This window comes from Pteropus alecto, unplaced genomic scaffold (genome assembly GCF_000325575.1).
Source record: "Pteropus alecto unplaced genomic scaffold, ASM32557v1 scaffold110, whole genome shotgun sequence".
NCBI classification, from domain to species: Eukaryota; Metazoa; Chordata; class Mammalia; order Chiroptera; family Pteropodidae; genus Pteropus; species Pteropus alecto.
In genome coordinates this window covers 8,207,315-8,229,667 of record NW_006431920.1, presented here as the reverse complement: position 1 = coordinate 8,229,667, position 22,353 = coordinate 8,207,315, and the positions used below count along the sequence as shown (strand labels likewise).

Genomic DNA, 22,353 nt, shown 5'->3' with positions numbered 1-22,353 from the left:
ATACTGTTAGATGCCCTGGGGTCATCAGCCAGGGCGACATCGGCTCTAATGACATACATAGAGCTCATCATCTCAGAAAGCATCACGCTCTACGCATGTCCAGTTCAAAATGTTAGACAGCCCTTCCTTATATTGAGGCAATATCTGTCTTCTGGTCTTTGTTCTGCCTGTTGTGTAAAATAAAAAATACAACTTGCCAATCCTCACAACCAATAAAAAAAATTGTTTTTACAAATTATTATGTCAAGTTGCAGCTCTAAAGAGCACCAGATGTTTCTACAACAGTGGATCTGTCATTTCATGTTCTCTCTTTCTCTCTCAATAAAAAAAAAAGAGAGCAAAGCACCACAGTTCCAAAGGGCTGAGACCATATTCTCTCTGCGGCAAAATGCAGCTTTCCCAAATGGGATAGTAAATATTTTCTCAACTGGATTCTCATTAGCAGCCAGGTTCATGATTAATGAATAGCTCAGTTATGTCCACACACTAGCTCCAGGTTTAACGATTCCATTACCTTTAACTTATATGCTTAAAATCTACACAAGATAACTAGAAATCTCAATAACATAATTGTAGATGAGATCTTTGCTTTTTGCCCTAAAGTTAGAGAGGCTGGGAACAGCCCAAACCAAAGTCAAAGAACATGTCTACGATGCTGGATTGGAAAAGCCATTTATGTGACTTGGAAAGCAACTGAACAAGGTCGCAGAGCCAGTTTCCTTCCCGTGGTTGTTGCTCTTTTTATTAAATCTAGCAAACATAACAGCAAAGTGCCCAAATCATAAGTGCACAGTCCAGAACCAGATTTAATGGTGAAATCTTTTAAGCTCGCAGATAAAAGCTAGTTCTCATGCACATTAACTTTCTAGAATATTAATAAAAAAATTTACAAATTGACCATAATACTCAAACTTGGTAAAACTAAAGAGAGAGAGAGGAGTGGAGTTAGAAAAAGAGAGAACATACAGGCTAATATCACTTGGATATTTATGAAGGATTCAAAATAAAATAATAAAAACTTTCCTTTTTACTGAACACTAAATAAATGTCACTTCTTAGCTGAGACTTACATACATTCCTATTTAATCCTAAATATACTCATTATCATTATTCCCATGTTATAGAGTAGAAAACCAAAGTATTAAACTTAAGTAACCAGCCCAAACACATTGTAAGTGACAAAATTGGGATTAAAATTCAATCCCTATTCTAAAGCTTTTAATCACTATTTTCAATTAACAAATAGAATTTGAGCTTCTATATATCAAATCCACTGCCATCTTATAGGTTTGTTGTCCCCCCACCCCCACAGATACAAATAAAGTTGATGGTGTATTATCAGAAAAATCTACAAATACCTTCAATCTCATAAAGACAGCAAGAAAAAAGTCACACAAATAAAATACTTGAAGTAATTTGACAAAATTTGAAATTTGTTCTATCTGAGAAATGCTTAAAACTTGGTTATATGATATTAAGAAAACATACCTCATAGCATACTTAAATTATGCCCATTAAAATCGGGCATAGAATAAAGATGCTTACAATCTACACTATTATTTATTACCAGTCTGAAAATTCTGACCACTGTTGTAAGATAAAAATCAGAAATAAGAGGTCGAATTCTTGGAAAGGAGAAAAAAATAAGTGCTTGTAGTCAAAAGTATTAGTTCTCTAGAGAGCCCTGGAGAGTTAACTGAAAACCTATTAGTATTCATGAGACAGTTCAATAAAGAGATTGGATGTAAGATAAACACAGAAAAATCAATAGCTTTCCTGTAGATCGGTGATAACCAGCTAGAAGATATAATGGAAAATATTGGAAAAACTCAATAGGTTTGTGTTTTTCAATTATCTGTAGTAGAAGTCAACAATCTACTTTTGGGAAAGTTCTTTTTACTATATCTATTTTTTAAAGTTGCAGTAATAGTTGTGATTTTTATAAGGTCAGACATTACTTTTCTTCAATAAATGACTTTGTTTCTCTGGAAGATTTAACAATGAATTTTGAAAAAAAATTTCGGTGCAATTGCTAAAATCATAGTGCAGGATTCTGGCCATATCAACTACCCATTTAAAATTATGAGTATAAATAGTTATAGCTACAACATTTTGTAAATGAGGATCCCAGAATCCTTCATTAAGTTTAGAATAAATTATGTACTCGGGTTTATTTTCGCTATGGTTTAGTTTATAGTAGCCATTTTTGCCCTGTGGAGGATAACTTCCTAAAAGTAAAATCATTTGAGACCCTCGGGTTGTATGTTTCAAACTTTTTCTTTTTAATGTTTTTCTTTCATCCATGCAAAGATAACGTTCTCACTTATAAATAAACATGAACTCCTTTCTTAAAAAAAAACACATTTTTATGTTGTTTTAATGTACCCTTGCATTAATTCTAATGTTAAACTCCAGGATACAAATAGAGAGGCAGATCCCAAAGAAAATGCTACAGAGAGAAACCTGGATGTTCAAATATTACTTTCAGCTGCACTTCTTTGCTGGCACCTCAGTTAGAGACAGAGTAATGAAATCTCAATTTTTCCCATTAGTTAATTAGCACCTTTGCATCTTAAGTACTAGGAGCATTACACTGTTAATTACTTACAAGTCTGCTCTCAAGAATCAGTGGCTGCTTTTTTTTTTTTTCTTATGCATAGGCTTGCACAACTCTTAAAAAAACAAAATTATAAAATATTCTTCTCTGCACAGGCTAAATATTACAGAATGAAATGCTCTAACAGCTATAGGTAAGTTCAGCCAACTGGTGCCCCTGTATTGATCTCTTATTTCTCCCAACACTTTTCTTCTAATCCTCTCCATAATTATATGAACTGCTAGAGCTTTCCTGAAGCTGTCAATTCTTCTTGCATCCATTTTCAAATGGCCAGTGGAGAAGCAGTCTGGGCACTGGATCAAACTGTCAGTGTTCCACACTCCCAAATTGACAACCCTCTTGAAGCCTCCTGGCACATCTGTCAAGGGTCTCCCAGGGTTCTTCAAAACTCTCCCCTCTTGGAAGAGAGTAAGGAGGGTGGAGGAGCCAGGAAGGTATTGATCCCTTCTTTTAACATGGTAATTTGCCTGGGGAGGGGGGGCGCTGGAGGAGTTGCTTCAGTCATTGCCAAGCTGGACACTTGAAAAGGAAACAGTTTTTCAAAGTGGGGATGTCTTTTTCAAACACTTAAAACTGAAAACAAATGAATCTAAGTATCAAGTTCACAGCGCAATGTGAAGGAGGTTGGCCAAATAGAAATGGGAGAGCTCATATATTGAAAAGTGGCCTAAAATTACTTGATGGTAACAAGAAGTCTGAAAGTTTGAAAGACAGTTTAAACTTTTAAGGCCTGTGTGTGTATCACAACCAATTAGAAAATAGCCTATTGAGTTACATTAATCTTGGGAGAAAAATTAAGGTCGATATAATTAAACTGATGTAAAATATTAATAAAATTGATATTGATGAATGCTTGACATCTTCATAAATAATAAAAACGGAAAATAAAATTGATCGTTCGTTTAATTACACCTCTAACTGGCAATACACTATGAAGGCCAGACAGAAAAAAAGGAAGGGGGTAATAGCTCCATTACTAAAGTATTTTTGTCTAGTACCTTTGTCATCAGTTTATTATTTCATCAATAAAACCTACAGTACAGATAAGATTGCAAGACATAATTAACTGTGCAAAGATTGCAAAGTATGATGACCATCTTAAGTTTGTAAAATGAATTAATCGAAAGAGATGATTTGCTCGTAATTTTCAGGTCCTGTATTTCTAGGGATATATATTGTCAGTTGTGAACAAACAAGCCATATGAAAGAGAAGGCAGCTCTCATAATAAAGGAAGCGCTGTAGAAAAAGCAATAGTTGGGAAACCTGGCATCTTAAATCAGGGAAGTTCTTAAGGACAAAGGCCCCTGAGAAAAGCATTCTTGCCTGAGCTGCGTCTTAACTGATCAGGAGGTTGGCCCATATTTACCTGCCATGGTATTATGGGAGGACATCAGTATTCTGTTAACCTCTGACCCCTGGGATCTGAAGCAGACAAAGGACCAATCTGGAGCCCTGGGAGAACACAGCCAAATGTCAAACAGCGGGGAAGGGATTGTTAGGGAAACGTTTGGCTTGGGCTCAGCCAGCTTCATTGGGGCAAACTGCTATTCACAGAAACGAGCCATCAAGAGATAACACCACAAAATATGAATAAAATGGAACCTTTTTTTGCCTTTCTTCTAAACTGTTAGCTTTATGGGACTTCATGTTTAACAGTATGAAAAAAACCCAATTTGCTTTGAAGCGCATTAGTCTGTCTCCCATCCTAATTATTGTTTACATTGCCATTTGCCTTCTATTAAGAATTGAATAATTACCCAGTACTTCATAGTTTAAAAATACAAGCAAACAGGATTATCTGGGTAATTAAGAAACTGTACCATAGCTTTGTACCGCTGCAGAAAATATCCATACATGTAGGGGAGATGATAATTATCAATCAACTTCCTTCAAATGGCCCTTTAAGGATTTGGGGCAATTTGAGATCTGTAACTTATTAAGAAGAGGTTACTAAGATCACCTTTGAGAAGTGTGGGTCTGTTTAAATCCATCGTTAGAAACAAGAGCCAGATAAGCAGCTGAATTTTCTCATCCGCTAATGACACCAGAGAACGCACCGAGTACAGAGCCTTCTGCTGTTCTTTAATCCTAATAATCCATCCCAAATGGACTTTGAACAGCACCATCAAACTCTGTCAGACCATGTGGGGCTAAGGCAAAGCTCTTCCACATTTAGATGTTGTCTTTGCTGACCTCCACTTAATTACACCGTGAGGTCTGGCTATGCCCACGTTCTGCCCTGTGAAATTAGTTTGAACTCAAGACTAATTGAACTTCAAAAACATTTCATGCATTGTCCTCTTCTTCTAGTTTATAGAATACATATGATCACGGCCTTCTGAGGGTAGTGCTGATTTCAAGCAGAGAGTGAAGTCTGTTGGGCAAATTACGCAGTGTACTTGCGATTCCATTCTAGGGGAATAAAGCAACGGTTAAAGGAAATTTGGAGACATTGGGTGGCATGGAAAGACAGTAATTCCCAAAGTGAGTGTAATAAGGAACAGAATTATAGTCAATATACCCTTTAAAGAAATTTATCTGCGGCATAAGTGAAAATAAGGGACTTTAATTGTGATTCTGGGTATGAAAGCTGATGTGTTTGTCCATAGGTGTAGAAAAAGATGAAAATACCAATGGTGGTTTGTAAATTACCCACTTTCAATATCTGTTTGTTGAAGGAATGAATGGATTCCAGCCCACTAGTGACCTAAAGCCTATCTTTGGAACTTCCTGAGATCTGATCATTCTTTCTCAAAGAATTTTATCTTTTACTTTACATTTTTTTAACTCCTTTGTTGGGACACTTCTAAACATTCCTAGCATAATCTGAATAGTGCTACCTCCTCCCACCTCAGAAAGAACAGCAAGATTCCAGCTGAAGCTGTCACTAAACAGACAAACCAAGGGATTCACCAACTGCTAGGTTTCTTCCTAAAGGTCAGAATAAAATGAGCAGCAGGAGCTTGAGTTGTTTTTCATGGGGCAAGGGGCCGGGGAGTGACAACTGACCGCATTGGGGCTGGGGGTGGGGAGGGGGGACCTGTTGCACAGAAAGAGCCCTGGGTAAATAGTCCACTCTCCTTCTCCATCCCCAATCTCTGGAAGCATTCAAATCAAAATCGAATTAATTTGCATGGCCTCTAAATCATTGGGTTCTGCATAAACAGAAGGATATTTTGGCTGGAGTTTCCAAAGGAAGCCCTCATTGCCTTTGTGAAAGGGGGGAATGGGTGTGTTGTTTTGCAAGAAGGCGAATACAGAATATGCAAATGAAGAATCTGCTGCCTGGAAAAGCAACCCCAGGCAGACAGCTGACGACCCACAGTCACCCAGAAAAAGCTTGGTGTCTCCAAAGGGAGTTGTAAGCTAATGACAGGGTGGTTTCCCAGGAAGCCCAAAAAACACCCTGAATATTCATAGAATGTCCATTTAGTCAAGGACTATTCATTACCCTACAGATCACGGAACCCAGTGACCTCACCTGCTCTCCTCCCCAAAACAGCTCAGAGGTACCAGCTGTAAAGGGATACAATGAGAAAGGCTTTATGCCCTAAGTGAAAAAGATAGTCTCTCCGGGTCTTGAGGACAGCTGAGGCCTTCTTTAATCATTCCTTCTCACAGGCACAATAAAACTAAAGAGAGAACTCAGCCATGTTATTGGACACAGATAAACAGTTTTGAAAAAGCCAAGAGCTATAAATTGCTCTCTAATTTTACCGAAACATCTAAAAGGTTGAATAAAAAAACCCGAAACCTCCCAGATTCTGAAGCAGTTTTCAGAGCTTTCTTATTTCATTTTAATTTTAAATGTACCAACAGCAAGACAGTAGCACACTCTATGTACCTGCCGGAGAAACTAATGGGCTGATGGACCACTACAGTGGTTCTCAAACTTTTGAGTCTCAGAACCCTTTTACGTGCCTAAAATATCGAGGGGGACAAAATGTTTTTGTCGATATGAGTTGAAGATATCACTAAGTATCATCGCAAATTGAAACTGAAAATGTTTTTAAGTAATTATTTATTAATTATTTTTAAATACCAATAATAAACACATTATATATGAACCCAAATAACGTTTTAATGAAAAAATAACTATATTTCCCTCAACAAAAGAAATTAGTGAAAAGAGTGGTATCTACTTATTTATTTGCAAATCTCTTCAATGCCTGGCTTAATAGAGGACAGCTCATATTTGCTTTTGTACTCAATTTGATAAGACATCACACATCAGGCAGCCTCTGGAAAACTCCAGGTATGAGAGGAAGAGAAGAAAAGGCAGATAACATCCTAGTGTTACTAAGAAAGTTTTAACCTTGCAGACTCCATGCAAGAGTCTTAGGGAACCCAGCTGGAACACACTTTGAGAATCACTGCGTTAGTGCAATAACTTGGGGAACCGAAGATTTGATCAATACAGACAAGAACAGCTATTTCATACCATCCCTTACCCTTTATTTGTCACCATCACTCCCCTCAAAACAAGAAACCTCTACTCTGCAACTAACTGAACGGCTTTCCTTGTTGAAAGCAGTCAACAGCCCATACTGGCACCATATTTCTATTTAACAGCAATAAAGTTAACAATAACGATTTTTACTTACTAATGATTCTAGGCACTGTGCTAAACCCTTTATGCATACATGCTTATATGTGTGTGTCCTACATAACAACATACGGTTGACATCAATTTGCAAAACGTGAACTTGAGATTAGGGGGTTAAGTTAGTATCCATGATGACTCATCTGGTTAAATAGCACAACTGGAAACTAAACTCGTCTCAAACTCCAAAGGCAAAGGTTTAGCCATTTTGTACTGAAATAACTCGGTGTAAACTCACGAGCTGAACGTTCAAGCACAGAGATGATTCATAAAAATGATGAAAATACTTAAAGGCTAATTGAAGTAGGAATTATAAACAAGGACCTCATGAATACATTACTCACATACAAAGATTTTGATATATCGCGTTGACTCCATGAAACATTACTCCACCAAATGAAAGTTTAATATAAAACGGACCACGATTCCTTCCGTATTTATTTATTCACTCATTTAATGAACATTTAATGAGACCCCACCATGTTCCATAATCGTTTCTGCTGTTACTTGTCTGGACACCACTCCTCCGTTTACGTTCTCACGATAAAGAAGTTTTACTAAATTCGCTTGTCCAAGATAAAGCCAGAAAAATTACAAAGCAAAGTTAATCATTAAGTTTTTTTAATAAAGTTATGGATTAAAGTGTTTATTTAAAAATATTACCAGGAAAAACGAAGAAACTAAATATCTACTGAATGAAGAAGTTATTGTTTCTAACATGGAACGATGTCCATGATCGTAGGTGAGTATTATAAAACCAAAAGGACAACTAAGAGGATAATTCCATTTCTATTAATATTTTAATACATGTAATAAAGATATATTTGGGTTACCTGCCAAATTGTACAGTGGTAACTCATAAAAAAATTAGAGTTAAGCATGAAGTTCTTTGATAATGTTAAATTCATCAATTAAGTGCAAAAAAAAATCACTTAAGTAGTAAATTTTAATGATATGAAATTCAAATTTATATCATGACCACCTTTGCTTTGCACAATAGCGACTGAGAAACCATTAAATCAATCCTTTTCCTAAAGACTGGTATCTTAAAAGAATAATTATATCTTAGTTCATTTTTTAAAAAGGTACAAGGAAGCTCATTTAGACTAGAATAAGTCATCAAATCTTAAGTACTATATTTGAAAATCCCTCACTGAGATAATTCCTATGTGATGCTTTGGTGAACCCAAAATAGAGACCATTGCATTATTCACACTCAAAAAGAAGTCCAGTTACACAAGAAGAAGAAATAAAGTATAACAGAAAAAGGACAATAATTAAACCCCGTTCTTCTCATATATGAAGAACTGCATCTTTCAATGATCACAGCCACGCTTCAAAGCCAGAGATAAAAGCAGGTATGTGTTTCAAGCAATTGAATCTTAAAGACATGATTCAAAGGTAGAAGAAAATTTCAAAACTGGAAAGGATATGAAACAGCATCTCTCTGAACTATATTTTAAATGCTTCCTTTCCAGCATTTCTTTCTCCTAAGGTCCTTAAGAAAACAAAGCAATCTTTTTTTTTTTTTTAGCAGCTGTTTCTCTTTTTAGAGCACAGATTTGAAATATTTCTATTTTACAGCCATCAAAGTAGTTGTCTTATTTTTTTCTCAGAAGAGCTTTTAATAAGATACCTTTTGCTGATATGAAGGCATCATATGTGTAATGACATATAATAGAAGTCCTGCATATATATATGACCCCAAAGAATCTATAGCAAAATTGTATATTTCAGCAAGGCCTGTGTCTGCCTGGTTACATTTTTGTCACAGTCGTGATTATTTACTAGGCCTTAAGAGTGACTCTATAAGACTGTTTTCTTGTTATTAGTTTTATATTTCTATAGTCTCTCTGAAAATATTGCTTATTAATATTTCACGAAGAGTAAATCTGTGACTTTCCTTTCATTTTTCAGCTTTTTAATTAAACAAAAAAATAAGTTCATAAAGAATTTTCCCTCTCTTCCTTCTACTTATTATTTCCGAGGTAATGGAAACAACCCTGTCAAACATCTAGGACATTTCTTCAGTGCGTGTGTGTGCATGTGTGTGTGCGTGCGTGTGTGTGTGATGTCTGGGATGGACTTTGTTTCCTTTCTCTGACAATCTGAGGAGGACTGGTAACTAGACTAACTAGGCTGGTTTCTTATCCTCTGCACCCAGTCACAAAGCTAGTGCAAACTGCCACTGCGAACTCCGGCCAGCCATCCTCCTGAGGAGGACAGATGAGTGGCTGACACTCTTTGTTGTCCCGCTGAGATTTGCTGAGACTCAGTCAAACCGGTTCAGAAAATGCTATTCAAAAACAGAATGAACTTGCGGCTGCTTCAGAGGGCAAAGCGGCTGCCACCCTGCCGCCCTTTTGACGCGGCCCTTCATCCTTTCTCTCCATTAGCATGTCCTGCTTCGAAGTAAGAACTCCAAGAGGAAGTGTAGTTCTGTCCCCAAGTCCCCTTGAGGACTCCCGCATATGACCAGGGTTATGCTTAAACAACAGCACACCCCAGGCCCCCACCCGCCCTGCCCATTTTTGCCCAGGGATCCTTTGTCAAACATTTAAGATCTTAATCAATCTTCACTCTGACCTCCCAGACCCCAAGGAAGATGGATGAGGAAGTAGGTGACCTTTCACCTGTTCTTCTATTTGTCCTGCCAGAGTAGACCCATTGAAAAGACAATTGAGGAGGAGCCTGCTGCCAAAGTGCTGAAGACTTAACAGTCTTCCATTATATCTCTTCTTCAGTTCTCTTTACACCCTCGTTTTTTTTTGTCCCACCCCCAAATTACTTTTCTCTCACTCAAAGTTCTCTTTCCTACAGGGGAGGAAAAAAAATGACGCTCTCCAAATACAATTTGCAATATGAACTGGGAAAACAACATTATTCTTTTTTAGGGCAAGGCAATGTTTCCTATGTTTAACCTTGACTTCCAAGCGGGGCTGAGAGATGAGTTCCCTTTTACTACTTCAACCCAACACTTTTAAAAGTCATCAGAAGAAAAGTCATCAGCCATATCCTTGGGAAGAGCAGAGGATTTAAAAAAAAAAAACAAAAAACTAGCATTAACATTGGTTTTGTGCTGTATAATCTACTCATCGTACACCACCGTGTCCTCATAGCAAGTATGTAAGCCAAATACAATTATTATTAACCCATTTTATAGATGAACAAACCAAGACTCAGAGGGCTTCATAAACATGTTCAGGGTCATTCAGCTAAGTGACCAAGTTGAGACACATTTCCTTGTCTTGATGTTCTTTCTGTTTCAATTGGATGCTTCTCTGATACCCGCTAATGATGTCAAGGATGGAGACAACCATTGCTATTACTCCTATAGTTTCTACAATCTTGAGTCATCTTTTAAAGTTTCACTCAAGTTTGGAATTTAAGAATCTTTTGTCATTGTAGTTATTCCTTCCTTCCTAAATTCGTGAGAGACTCTTACTTGGTAGTATTAAAAACAAACAAGCAAGCAAAGTGCAAGGTTTTGTGCAAAAAGTATCTTATTGAAAGAGTTAATCGTTCTGTGAGTAGCAACTGCATAGCATGTGAGGAAACGCCAAAGATTCTTAAAAGTAGCTCAACCGACCTTCTCAATCTGTTAAACATCCGACCTTGAGTTGGAAACAGTTTGCTTAGAAATGGACTGGACCTAAAACATTGAGCTCCTCCCCTTCCATGAACCACATGATTGACTAGGTTCCCAAGATTATTTCCATAAAGCAAACCACTAACATGTTCAATTGCCTTTACATTCACTCCTCCCTCCATCTTTTTCTCTTTTCCTTCTAATTTAGGTTGTAAAACTGTCAGGAGTTTCTCACTGTAGCAATGTATGAGTTACCGGGCTCTGTGACAATTGAAAATCAATGACATTGGATAGAGAGATGTAGTAATGCCAGACATGTGAACATTTGAGCAGAAAATGGAAGACAATGATGTTTAATATATACATATATATATATAAACCTTGACATGTAGAGATGTGTAAGTCCTATCTTACAAAAAATGAACAGGCAGAATAATTTATTCTAAAGTGTGATATGTTGTCACTGCCCTGTTCATTTCACTATTCCTTCTATGATTATTCTAATTCAGGTGCCAATAACAGTGTACTTTATTATAGTAATACCAGAACATACTTCAGGGTTTCAATTTGATACAGTTTATCTAGTAGTTGCTAAGCCAACAGAAACTAAATGGTAAAAACATCCTTTGAATTCTAACTTTTAAATTTTTAAGTTTACAAATTTACCTTATTATTTTATGACAATGAAAAAGGCAGGCAGCCCTTATTCTGCTTTATTTACAATTAAATAAAAAGACATTCATTGTTAGCTACTCCTAGAAATAACTAAAGCAAATCAGGAAAGACACTTGAGGAAAGTATAAACTATGAAAGGAGAAACGCATAACTTTATGAAAGCAAATTACCAAAAATGCCAATTTTTTTTTTTAGGTTATAACTGTTGATTTCCAGTTAGTAAAGTGGATTGCCCCATAGTTAATGCCAGCCTGTCATTAAGATAGTTGAAATGCCAGACAAATTGTTTGGCAGTCAGCTATTTCAGGGTCTTTAATCACCAAATCAGATGAACCATGGGCAACTCCGTCTACAGCTCAACAATTACCCTGAGAAAAAGATTAATCTGATCTATTCCATAGATGGGACCAGAGTTCCAGAGTTTAGTAGTGACCATAATAAGATTGGCAGCAGCAGGCTATCGATAACCACTAAAAATAAATGCCAAGCAAAAATTTAAAAAGCCTCGGATAACTGATTTTTTTAAGCCTTACTCCACATATGATGTGAGCTATCCATATACAGATAAATTTCTCTCATCTCTTACTCAGAAATAAAGTTGCTATAAGAAAAAAACTTTCAAACTTCCCAGTATTCCAACAGAAAGGGGACATAAAGGAAGAAGGAATTGCATACACCAAACTTTAGGTGAGAAAAAGGAATCACTTTAGTAATATGATACATACAAATCAACATGATAAAAACACCTAGATTTCTTCAACACCTCAATAACCAAAATGGATCACAATTTAATATTGCCTCTGCCCACAGACAGATCAAATAGAAGACTCTTACTAGCTCTTTATCACCTCCTTGGGGAAATAAAGAAGTCTTTCCTCAAGATGGATTTCACTTAGGGCCCCTTATCAATGGGTGCTCAGTGGAACCGATGCGCTTAAAACACTCTGTTGAGCCTTGTCTACACTGCTCCACAAGCAGGGAAAACTAGACTTTCTTCATAAGGCTCAAAGGAGTGGGAACAAAGCAATCCTAATTTCACATGTAAATTGTTCATATACATATACACGCGATGAGACGTTTGCCATTTACCAGGGTTCGAAAAGGAGTCCACTCTCTTTAAGTATGGATCAATCACTCCCGTTCTTCAGCTCGTTCATTCACATTTCAGAGGGCACATCAAGCCAGTTCAGGTCTAAGAGCCGGTTAGCAAGTGTGTTTGGCCTTCTGCTGATTACAGCAGCGTCATTTATTTTGTCAGCGTTTGAACCATCTTAGCCTTGCCACCTGGAGCTATAGCACTTACTCATTAGACGCCTCTGTCCCACCACATCCCACAGGGGCTGCTAATTACTGGCTTTACTCCATTTAGTCTCATCTCTGATTTAATTACGTGCACTAAGCCCCAACGAAAAGTACAATATGGCTCGTCTTACCTTGGCATTCTCCGTTCCGCTCTTCATGCCCAGCATTGCATAGGCAGTTGCCAATGGGTACCAGCCACTCGCCATCTGCCCCACAGTACATTTTTGGCACATCCTTCTCTTCTGAGTTGTTGACACAGGAGCCTCGCACTTCCACCAGTGAAGACGTATCAGCCCCTGTGATGGTGTCTGGAAACTGGGCCAGATTGCGAACTGTGAGCGGACACTTCTTGTAGAACACGCGGACCGATACCAGGGCAATGCAGGCGCCCACATCCTGAAAAGCCAGATAAAACCCCTTCTTGCTCAATGGCCCCACATCTCTGATCTCAGTGTTTAGCTTCATGATTCTGTCGCCAATGTCCACCTGGGTGAAGCTCTCGTCGGCGGCAATGGTGTCGATCTTGGCAAACTGGCTCTCTCGGATAAAACGCTCTTTGTCGTTGTCTGATTCATAGTAGTAGAGGTTAAACGTCTCCTTGCAAGTCCCCATGACACCCGGAAGACTATTGCAGTCCCTCAAGGTGAACTTGATCTCAATGTACACCCTCTGAGCCCCTTCTCGCGTGATCCAATCAGTTCGGAGCCAGTTATTCTGGCTGGGTTCCATCACGTTGCACACTTGGTAGGTTCGGATGGGTGTATTTTTTTCATCCATAATACTCACTTCCTCCCACTGCAGAGAGCCAAAGGAAATGTATCAATTACAAAATTTCATCATGCAGCTATCTGTCAATCCTACTTTACTCCCATAAGAAATGGTGATTTTTGTTCCAACAAGAAAACTGCTGAGCACCAATCCTCACTAAGAAAGCATCTTAAGGAGATAAAACGGTATTTTATTGGGGAAGTGTTTTTTTAATTGTTTCATTCTTTTGCCTTAAATCCAGAGGCAATGGTGGATTTATTGCTTATGGGTTCTCAGCAGTTTCTTGTGGTGGTCTAATAACCTCAAATTCACCTATTACAACAGCTACAGTTTCAAGTGGCAACAGTTCAAATTTACTCATAAATGAAAAACTAGTATGCATATTGTTTCAACAACAGAGCAGAGACCTGCAAATTAAGAGCAGGAAGAGCAGAGCTTGCCAAAGGAAGACAATTATCAGTTAATTAGTGGTGCTCCTGTCAGAACTTTGCTCTCTAATACCTAAAAAAATGTCAGTCGATTTTTTTTTTTTTTTTTTGGCACTGTCACTACTCTATAGGGGAAAAGAAAATCTCACTATTCTAGTTTTTGTAATCCTGGGAAGACAGAGAGTAAACTTTCTGGTCTGATTTCTCAAACGCATGGCCATTTATAATGCCAGAACACTTTTCAGAAGCGTGTATTCAATTAAGTGTTAGTATATTGTTCCTACTTTTAAAAGATAGACACATAATTAAACAAGAATACATACATGCTTTGCTTCTAAATATCCTGAGGATACTGAAAAAAATAGTAAGTAGTATTTACCATTGAAAGCTCAAGAAAATTAAAGAAGGGTGCTAGTTTTCTTTGTAATCTACTTCCTAATATAAAGATTCCAGGGGTGAGACCATCTGAATTCACTGTGACTAGAGTAACAATTTCACTCTCGCCATAGCTTTTAAAAACAATCCTAAAAGCAGCAAGATTGTTTGGGGGCTACTGCAAGGGTGATAGGTGGCATTGATATCTACAATAGTGCATTTATATAGATTTGGTATAAATCACCTTATGTATCTAACATGTGAATATAATTAGAAGAAAAAAGACAGTTAAAAAAATTGTATTCTATAGTAGTTCCACTTAAAGCTCCATTCAATAAAATGAAGTACATAGAGTCATAATGTATCTTTTAACAGGTTTTCCTTCTGTGCATTGGAAAACTATTAATGGATGGAAATGTTACTATGTGAAGGGCCATAATGCATAAATTTCTGTGTCCCTTTCATCTGCTACCATTATGAAAGTTGGAACTGGGAGGGATAAGTACCCTGTGGTGATTAAAATTTCTTTTTATCCACTAAGTAATAAATCACCGATAATTTACTTATTTGGGGAAATTCATGTAAATCTCAAAATAGATCACCACCTTGAAAAAAACTACTCAGCATGCTTCTCATCTCGGAACAAAAGGAATATGGAAAAACACATTTATCAATGTAAATGAAAGCACATAGGGATATCTCCACAGAGTTCATACAGGGAAATTCAGGTTTAATGTGAATTTTCCAGGCTGAACTTGATTGTCTAAACACACTGATCAATTCACCAGAACAATGACAAATCTCCCCTTAGTTTTGTGTTATACAAACAATGTCAGAAACTCAATATCCTCCTTTAAATGAACACTGCCAAGAAATTAGGTTTTTGCTACAATGTTGCCATCAGGAACCATCATTTTCCATTATTCTCATGTTATACTTAGTTGTTCTGATAGAAAAACAAGAGAGCAGCATTGCCTTTGACTATATATATATATATTCGCACACGAATTTTTTTACTTGGTGGTATTGTCAAATAAGGTTTCTTTCTCTTTTTTAAAAAAATAATAACAACAAATAAATGTCATTATTGGACAAATCTCTAATCCCAAATTTCCAGCCAAGAAAGATGTAGTCTGTTCTAACAATAAGTAGAGATTTCAGAATAATCCAAAAACTCAAATATGCTCTTCCCCTCAGCTAGAAAGAACTTTGGAAAGCTAATCCATCTCTACTTGGTAGATGTCGAATTCATCTGTCACTCTAAGCCTGAAAAAGTCCTCTTCGATTGCAAAATCTGGAGATGAATTAAACTTTATAATTTGGCACACAATTTCCCAATGGCTACTATATAGTTTGGAACAATTATTTCTCTTATGCACAAATAAAATTTTATTTCTAACCCTTTATAATAATACTTAAAATGTTACACACATCATATTTAAGGATAGAATAAAACTGACTACACTCAGTCCATAAAAAGTTCTGGGTTGTATACAACAATCAGTATGCATAGTATTTTTTTTTTTTTAAGAGATTTTGAGACAACCGAGAGAAGTTTTGTGGCTAGAAAACGTGACCAGGTGCTTTTTCAGCAGTTTGGAGAAGGGGTTGGGTGGGGGCGGGGTAAGTCCGCAGCATATTAAATTGCAATAAAAGCTTTTCAGAAACTAGATGGACCATAGACTGTACTCAAAACTGTATCACCCCTTGCTTTTAAACAGGTCCATGTATACTGAATATAACAAGTCAGATCCAGAATCCTATCTGATGCATTCTCTCTTCAAACTTGAGAGCAGCCAGTAAGAAAAATAAGGCTCATTAAAAATTTTAATGCAAGTACTGACACCTTTCATCCTCAATTTTGCAGACAGTTCTAATACATTCAACCTACAGAGCAATAGCCCTGGTGTAGCATGGGAAAGGCTTCCTGAATCAGTGACCTTTCCAGGGTATAGGATTAACAAGAGTCTGACTCTCACAAGATAAAGCTGTACCTTTCTTCGCATTCAAAGGATGAGGGCAATTGCCTGCAATCAGCAGTGAATACAGCCTGTCTACACTGCCAGAGGCCTGCCAATCATTCTCCCTTCCTTTAAAAAAAATGGTTTTGAGGGCAGACTGGAATTTTTTCAGCAGAGACCCAACCAACTGCAGTCAAGTTCAGGCAGAAAACCAGGAAGGCAGGGAAATCTCCGTTTTATTTCAAATGGATTACAAGATCCGCTTTGGAAAAACACAGCTTAAAAGTCTCCATTTTCATGACTGTTTCCTGCCTTGTCTTATTTTTGAAACCTGTCTTCTACAACAGTTTTATGAATCTTTACATATTTTTTTAATCTTTTATTGCTTACTCAAAGGACAGGTTAAGCACCATACAAATGCTGGCAACAACAATTTTTGCCTGGTAAAGACTCCTAATCTTTCTTTCATCCTTATTGTTTTTAATCACTTGACTCAGTCATAGACTATCAAGCATGTAAAAGTAGGATGATATGCTTCATTTTTAAAGGCTTTGAGAGTTATTTCAATTTGGCAGAAGCCAGAGATACGTACTGTACTGATTTCTTTCCAAAGCTGATTCATTCTGACCTGTTACAAGGAGGGTAGCGGGGGGTGGGAGGGGGGAGTAGGAGAATGTGGTCATTGACCTAATTCTATTCTCTGAATCTTCCACTGGAGACAGTGATGGCGAATTTGAGAAGTAATGAACAGTGATGCACTCTCTAATACTTTATAACCCAGACTCCCATGCCCCAAGATCCGAGTCCAAATACTTAAATGTTTCACATCTAGCACCAACAATACTCAAGCTTGTGGTGTTTTCTGCATATATTGTGCCCCTGGCACAAGTTCATAAAGCTCTCTGTGAGTGTGCAAGAGAATAGCAGCTGATTTAAGGTCACTGTGATAGCAAGGTAAGGAGCTTGTGCACAAAACTATATCTATGCTGGGTACCGTTAGAAGTGTTTTCTGCCCGGTATCCTTATTGATTCATTTTCTTCATCTGGCAACAAAATATTGCTCTAACGTTAACCCTGTCAGGACTTCATGGCCATCACAGTAATAGGCATAAATTCTAATTTGGTCCCCAGAGTGCATTTCTTGTCAGTATTTTAGTTTAAAATAGGCATCTAAGGCTACACCTCTACCACCAGTCTTCTGACTTTGAAAACGCTTTCAGCCCTTTTGGTTTCTACGTCTTCCATGACAGACTTGTCCAAGGGGAGGATAGGATTTCTGCAACAAAGCGTAATTCACTTCATAGGCCATGGCGGTAATCTGACCCCCTCACCACAATCAACAAGAATCAAGCCATTAGGACTCTCAGAAAGTTGCTAATCACTCCATTTTACCCTTTCGAGCAGAGAGAGACTCGGAACTTACCCCTCCCTCCAGAGGGCTCGCTATCCACCCAAGTTCTCCCTGAACGGATTTGGAATCCAATAAGGTAACTGCAAAAAAAAAGAAAAAAAAAAAGAGAGAGAGAGAGAGAAAGAAAAATAGATTAATTTCCAATTGCAAAAAGCCAATACTACGAAAACCATTTGCCTGAGCGTTTCCATATGTGCTGAGGGTGTGCATATCCAACTCTGATCAAAACCTAAACTTAGTCTCACTTATGTAAATAATCATTACTCACTTGATCTTCTCCCCTCCTTAAATCTGCAAGTTCTTATTTATTTTACTTGCTTAGCATTTAAAATTCCATTCCAAGACTCAGTTGATTCATTTTCTTAAAAGGATGAATAGAGAATCTCAAGTACAATTCAAAAAAATAAATATATCTAGGTAGGGCAGTTGCACTCCAGAGCAAAATCTGCATTCATCTCTGTCCCGTATCGACTGGAGTTATTTGTTTTTGTAAGTTTCAGATGACCACATAACTCATCATCATGGTGACAGAGCCACAAGTGAATTCTATCTGAGAGTACTCAAAGGGTCACGAAAAGGCTCTCTCTCCTACCATTTTTCTGCCTCCTCCACCAAATAAATCGGCCCTGGATGTGGTATCCGCTGCTTTTTTTAAATATCAAAGTTTCAGAAGGGGGAATGGCAGACGTGTAGAATTAGAATGCAAGTCAACTGAAGTATTCTCTTTCCCAGGTCTGTTTGAGGACAGTCGGAGATTCCTCTTCCACCCAAGAGGAAACCACTGGTTTGAGTTTTAGGTCTGGAGTGCTGCCTAATATACTTAGCATGCTTGTGCTACACGTAAAAAGTGCGCGTCAAAGCTTAGGGAACCAGGAGGGCGGCTACCGAAAGGCTGTCCCCCACCCAGGCGGGAACAGTCCTAGGCACCTAGGACATTTAAAAGCACGCAGTAAATTGCCAACCTCTCCAAGTTCCCTTTCCCACCGAGATCTGCAGGCCTGGAGGTCGAAAGGCCCATCTCAAAGGAACCACTGGGTTATTAATTTGATCAGCGAAGCCCGGCTCTTCAGGCTGGGGGAGGGGTGGGAATGGGCAGTCTTCATCTTTGCTCCTGCCCACGCCGACTCTCAATCTCGCCCCCAGACCCCTGAATTCTGCTCATTTCCCCCTCTCATTTCACCCCGAAGTCAAAGGAGTTAAAATCAGCCTCTTTCTCCTGGTTTTCCCGAGAAGCCTGAATTCCTGGGGTCTGTTAATTATTTTAAAATGTAGAGCCTTCTCCGGGCCGCTCCCGCCCGGAGTTGCGCCCCACCCCCGGCCTCGTTCTCTCTTCTCGGTCCCTAGAGAAAAGCCCGCTGCAACCATTTGGATTTATGTAAGGTGGATTAGGGACACAAAGGGAACAATAAGACCCAATTTACAAAAAAAGGGAGGGAGTAGAATGGGAGGGTAAAAAGGAGAAAAGGAAACGTGATGGGAATAAAAAGCAACAAAATGAATTAATTTTCAAGGGAGAGGAGGGGTCCAAAGGGGGGGGTGACTCATCCCCCCCTTCTTTCTGCATCAGCCTAGAGCTCCATCAGCGCTTTTTTTGTGTGTAGGGCTCCCAAGTTTTGGTTCCAAAATAAAAGGCAAGAAAGGGGTAAAAAGAAAATCTCTGGGCCTGGTGCGGTGAGGTCTCGGGGGACGTCCTAACAAGTGTGAGAAGTAGTCGGGAGAACGCGGGAGCGGCGATGAGGCTAAGAGAAATGATCCTGCGGATCGAGGGGCGGCAGCGCAGAGAAGGCTCCTGGAGCCACGTCGGAAGGAGGGAGGATATACGGACGGTGAGCTAGCGCCCCTTTGCTCTCAAGCAGCGTCTGCCGGCAGGTGTGTGACTCTCTCCGAGCCTCCGCCTGGCGAGCTCTGGGTACCCGCCGCGCAGCCAGGGCTAAGTTGGATTTTGGCTCCCTCCTTCGGAAAAGGGAAAATGATAGATTGCACAGGGATAGATGGACGGATCCTGGATTAGAATGCAAGTCAACTGAAGTATTGATGGACGAATGAATAGATGGATGGATGGATGGATGGATGGATGAATGGATGGATGGATGGGAGAGTGGGGAGGGGTGAAGGAGTCGGTGAGATGCAAGGCTAGATGCACGCAGGCTCGAGCACGAGCATTCGCAGGAACACACGCGCACACAAGTAGGGCACTCGCACACAGACACGCAATCGTCCGCGTCCACACGGGCACCCACGCACCACACAGACGCATTTGCGCGCGCGCGCACACACACACACACACACTCAACTCGTCTTTCCCTGAGATCATCAGTAACTAAATGATCAACCCCCACCTCCCGACACACACACACACACACACACACACACACACACACACACACACACACACACAATCCTTCCAGCACGTCCGAATAGAGGCGCAGTCCACCGCGCACCCAGACGCGTCCGGTCGGTCCCGCACATTCCTTCCGAACTAACCCGTGTACACTTCTGGGGCAAAATGCAAAAACTCGAGTATATTCAACTCGAGGGCGAATTCCGCAGGTCTGCGGAATGATCTGAGGAGCGTGGGCCCCTTAAAACAGCGATCGCACCCCCGGGGCGCAGACCCCAGCGGGGGGAAATGATGTCTGACGCCAGATGCTAGAAATCAGGTCACCGGCGAGCAGCGACCCGCACCTCGACGGCTGCAGCCGGGTGCGGGAAGCGCTGGGTTCGTGAAACTTTGCAGAAAGCAGAGCTCGCAAGGCTTTCATAAGAACCCGGGAACACCAAGCCCTCGCCGCGCTCCAGGCGTCGGTTTCCCCTTCGACCGAGGCTGGATGGAGTGGTGGAAGCGAGAATTAGGGCCACAGAATTATTATTTTAATTCTGGCGTGGGCTCCCGTATATTCCCTCGGGGCGCCTCGAGTGGCCTCGCCGGTGGATGCAGATAAACTTTGTCCTTTTGCTACAAACTTAGGCAGCCTCGCCGCAAGCACGGGTCACCGCCACAGGCCGGGCTGCTCAGCTGCTCCCCGCAGCCCCTTCGCGGATCTCCTCGACCCGGCCCCCTTTTTCCAGAGTCGGGATGCACCGCTCACGCGGAGATCCCCCCACACCCGCCATCCGTGCGCTCACGAGGAACATTCACCCGCGGATCTTTCCCTCTCGGTCCCCAACCACAGAAAGGCCACCCCGCTCTTACCTTCATTCGCGGGGTACACCCTGGAACCGGTGACAGCGTTGCAAATCCCAAAGAGAAACGAAAAGAGGACAAAATAGAAAATCCCAGCCATGGTTCGCCGGTGCCAACGCTGCTCCTGCCGCTTCTATCCCAGTGGAATAAATGCTTAAGTTAGGAGTGCAGCAGGCTGAAGACATTGCCAAGGGGGTGGGCCCGGCCCATGACGTGCGCCCGCCAGTCCGGGGTCTGTGGCCAATGGTGGCGCAGACGGAGCGGCATGGCCCCGCCCCCACGAGCAGAGCCCGCCTTGAAGCCCCGCCCCTCCAGGCTCCGCGGGGCGTACAGTCTTCCCGGGCTTGAGGGGGCGATCTCTGCTGGGGTCCTCGCCCCCTCAAGAGGGAGGTGGCGAGGTCCCCAGACGTTACATCTGGGGTCCAGTCCCTGGGCCGTAGAAGGAGCTTCGAAAAAACTCTGAACTGATTGAGGTGGGGGAGGCCGAGGAAAGGTTGGCAAACCCTTTTTACCCCCACGGGTGGTTTGAGATAGAGGAAAAGCTCTTTTATTACAATAAGATAAGTATAAAGTTGACCTGTCTCTTCACCGTTGCTCTTTTCTGAGGGTCGAAGTGTTCGAGTCCCGCGAGCCCCCAGCTGGGGCTGCACACTCACTCCCGCGCAGGGCCACAGCCACCCTCTGCTACCTTGCTCTGTTTTTGTGTGTTTATGGCGCATCTCCATATGAAATGCTCTTTGGAGGGAGTTTTGTGGCTCTATTACTCCTTTCTTCCCAAGCTTCCCAGCTGCCTGGAGAGCGGGAGTCCCCAAGGTCGGGTGCAGCGCCTGGCCGGAAGCAAGGCTCAGTCACTGTCTCCAGAGGCTGAAAGAATGACTTTCTAGCAAAGGAGAAGCCTCCTCTGGCCCCATCTCAGCGCTTACGCGGTGGATCTCATCTCGGTCCCGGGACAGGACTCCCCACCGCTGCAAGACTCCCCGAGATGGCCCTGGATGGCCCGGGCGAGTCCCTGGGACCAGACCTGGCAAGTCTCGGGAGCGTGGGGTAGAACGAAGGGCTGGAGTGGGAATGTGGAACCTGCGCCTGCCCAGACATCGCTAATGGGAACTCAGAAGCTGCCCGGGGTGATTGCTGCCGCTCTGCGCTCTGCCCAGCGCTGGTTCGGTAGCTGTCCTTGTCTCGGGAGACGGTGGTGGGCAGCCGGACCCACAGAAACCTGCGCAGCTGCCCCAAAGTGCGGGGGGTGTCTTTGCCAACCCTCTGGGGCGCTGGCACCACTGGGTCGTGGTCCGTCCCCCAGACCCCCGGCGGTGGGCGCAGCCATCTGAGCGCCGTCCCGCGACAGGAACGCAGCCGGCGGTCCGGAGATCGACTCCTGACGCTACTCGGTGCATTTCTGCGGAAGTTTGCAGGGGCTTCGCTTCCAGCCGGGGCATCCC

General features: G+C 41.0%; 1 protein-coding gene across 4 annotated transcripts in view; it reads right to left on the bottom strand.

Moving 5' to 3' along the window:
- EPHA4 (EPH receptor A4) overlaps nt 1-21,084 on the bottom strand; it is a 133,293-nt gene extending 112,209 nt beyond the window's left edge. Inside the window, exons 1-3 of one of the 4 annotated variants that reach the window (XR_003044697.1) lie at nt 20,924-21,070; nt 17,743-17,810; nt 12,919-13,582 (exon numbers count right to left, since the gene is read on the bottom strand). Coding sequence is in view for 2 of the 4 variants with exons in the window: in XM_025043266.1 (XP_024899034.1) it covers nt 12,919-13,582; nt 17,743-17,810; nt 20,924-21,014 (823 nt within the window). In the remaining 2 variants the exon portion in view is untranslated. Of the gene's footprint in view, nt 1-12,918; nt 13,583-17,742; nt 17,811-20,923 lie in introns of all 4 variants that reach the window. The other 3 variants (XR_003044698.1, XM_025043266.1, XM_015585448.2) reach the window with 3 other exon arrangements.
- Between the last annotated feature and the right edge of the window lie 1,269 nt (nt 21,085-22,353).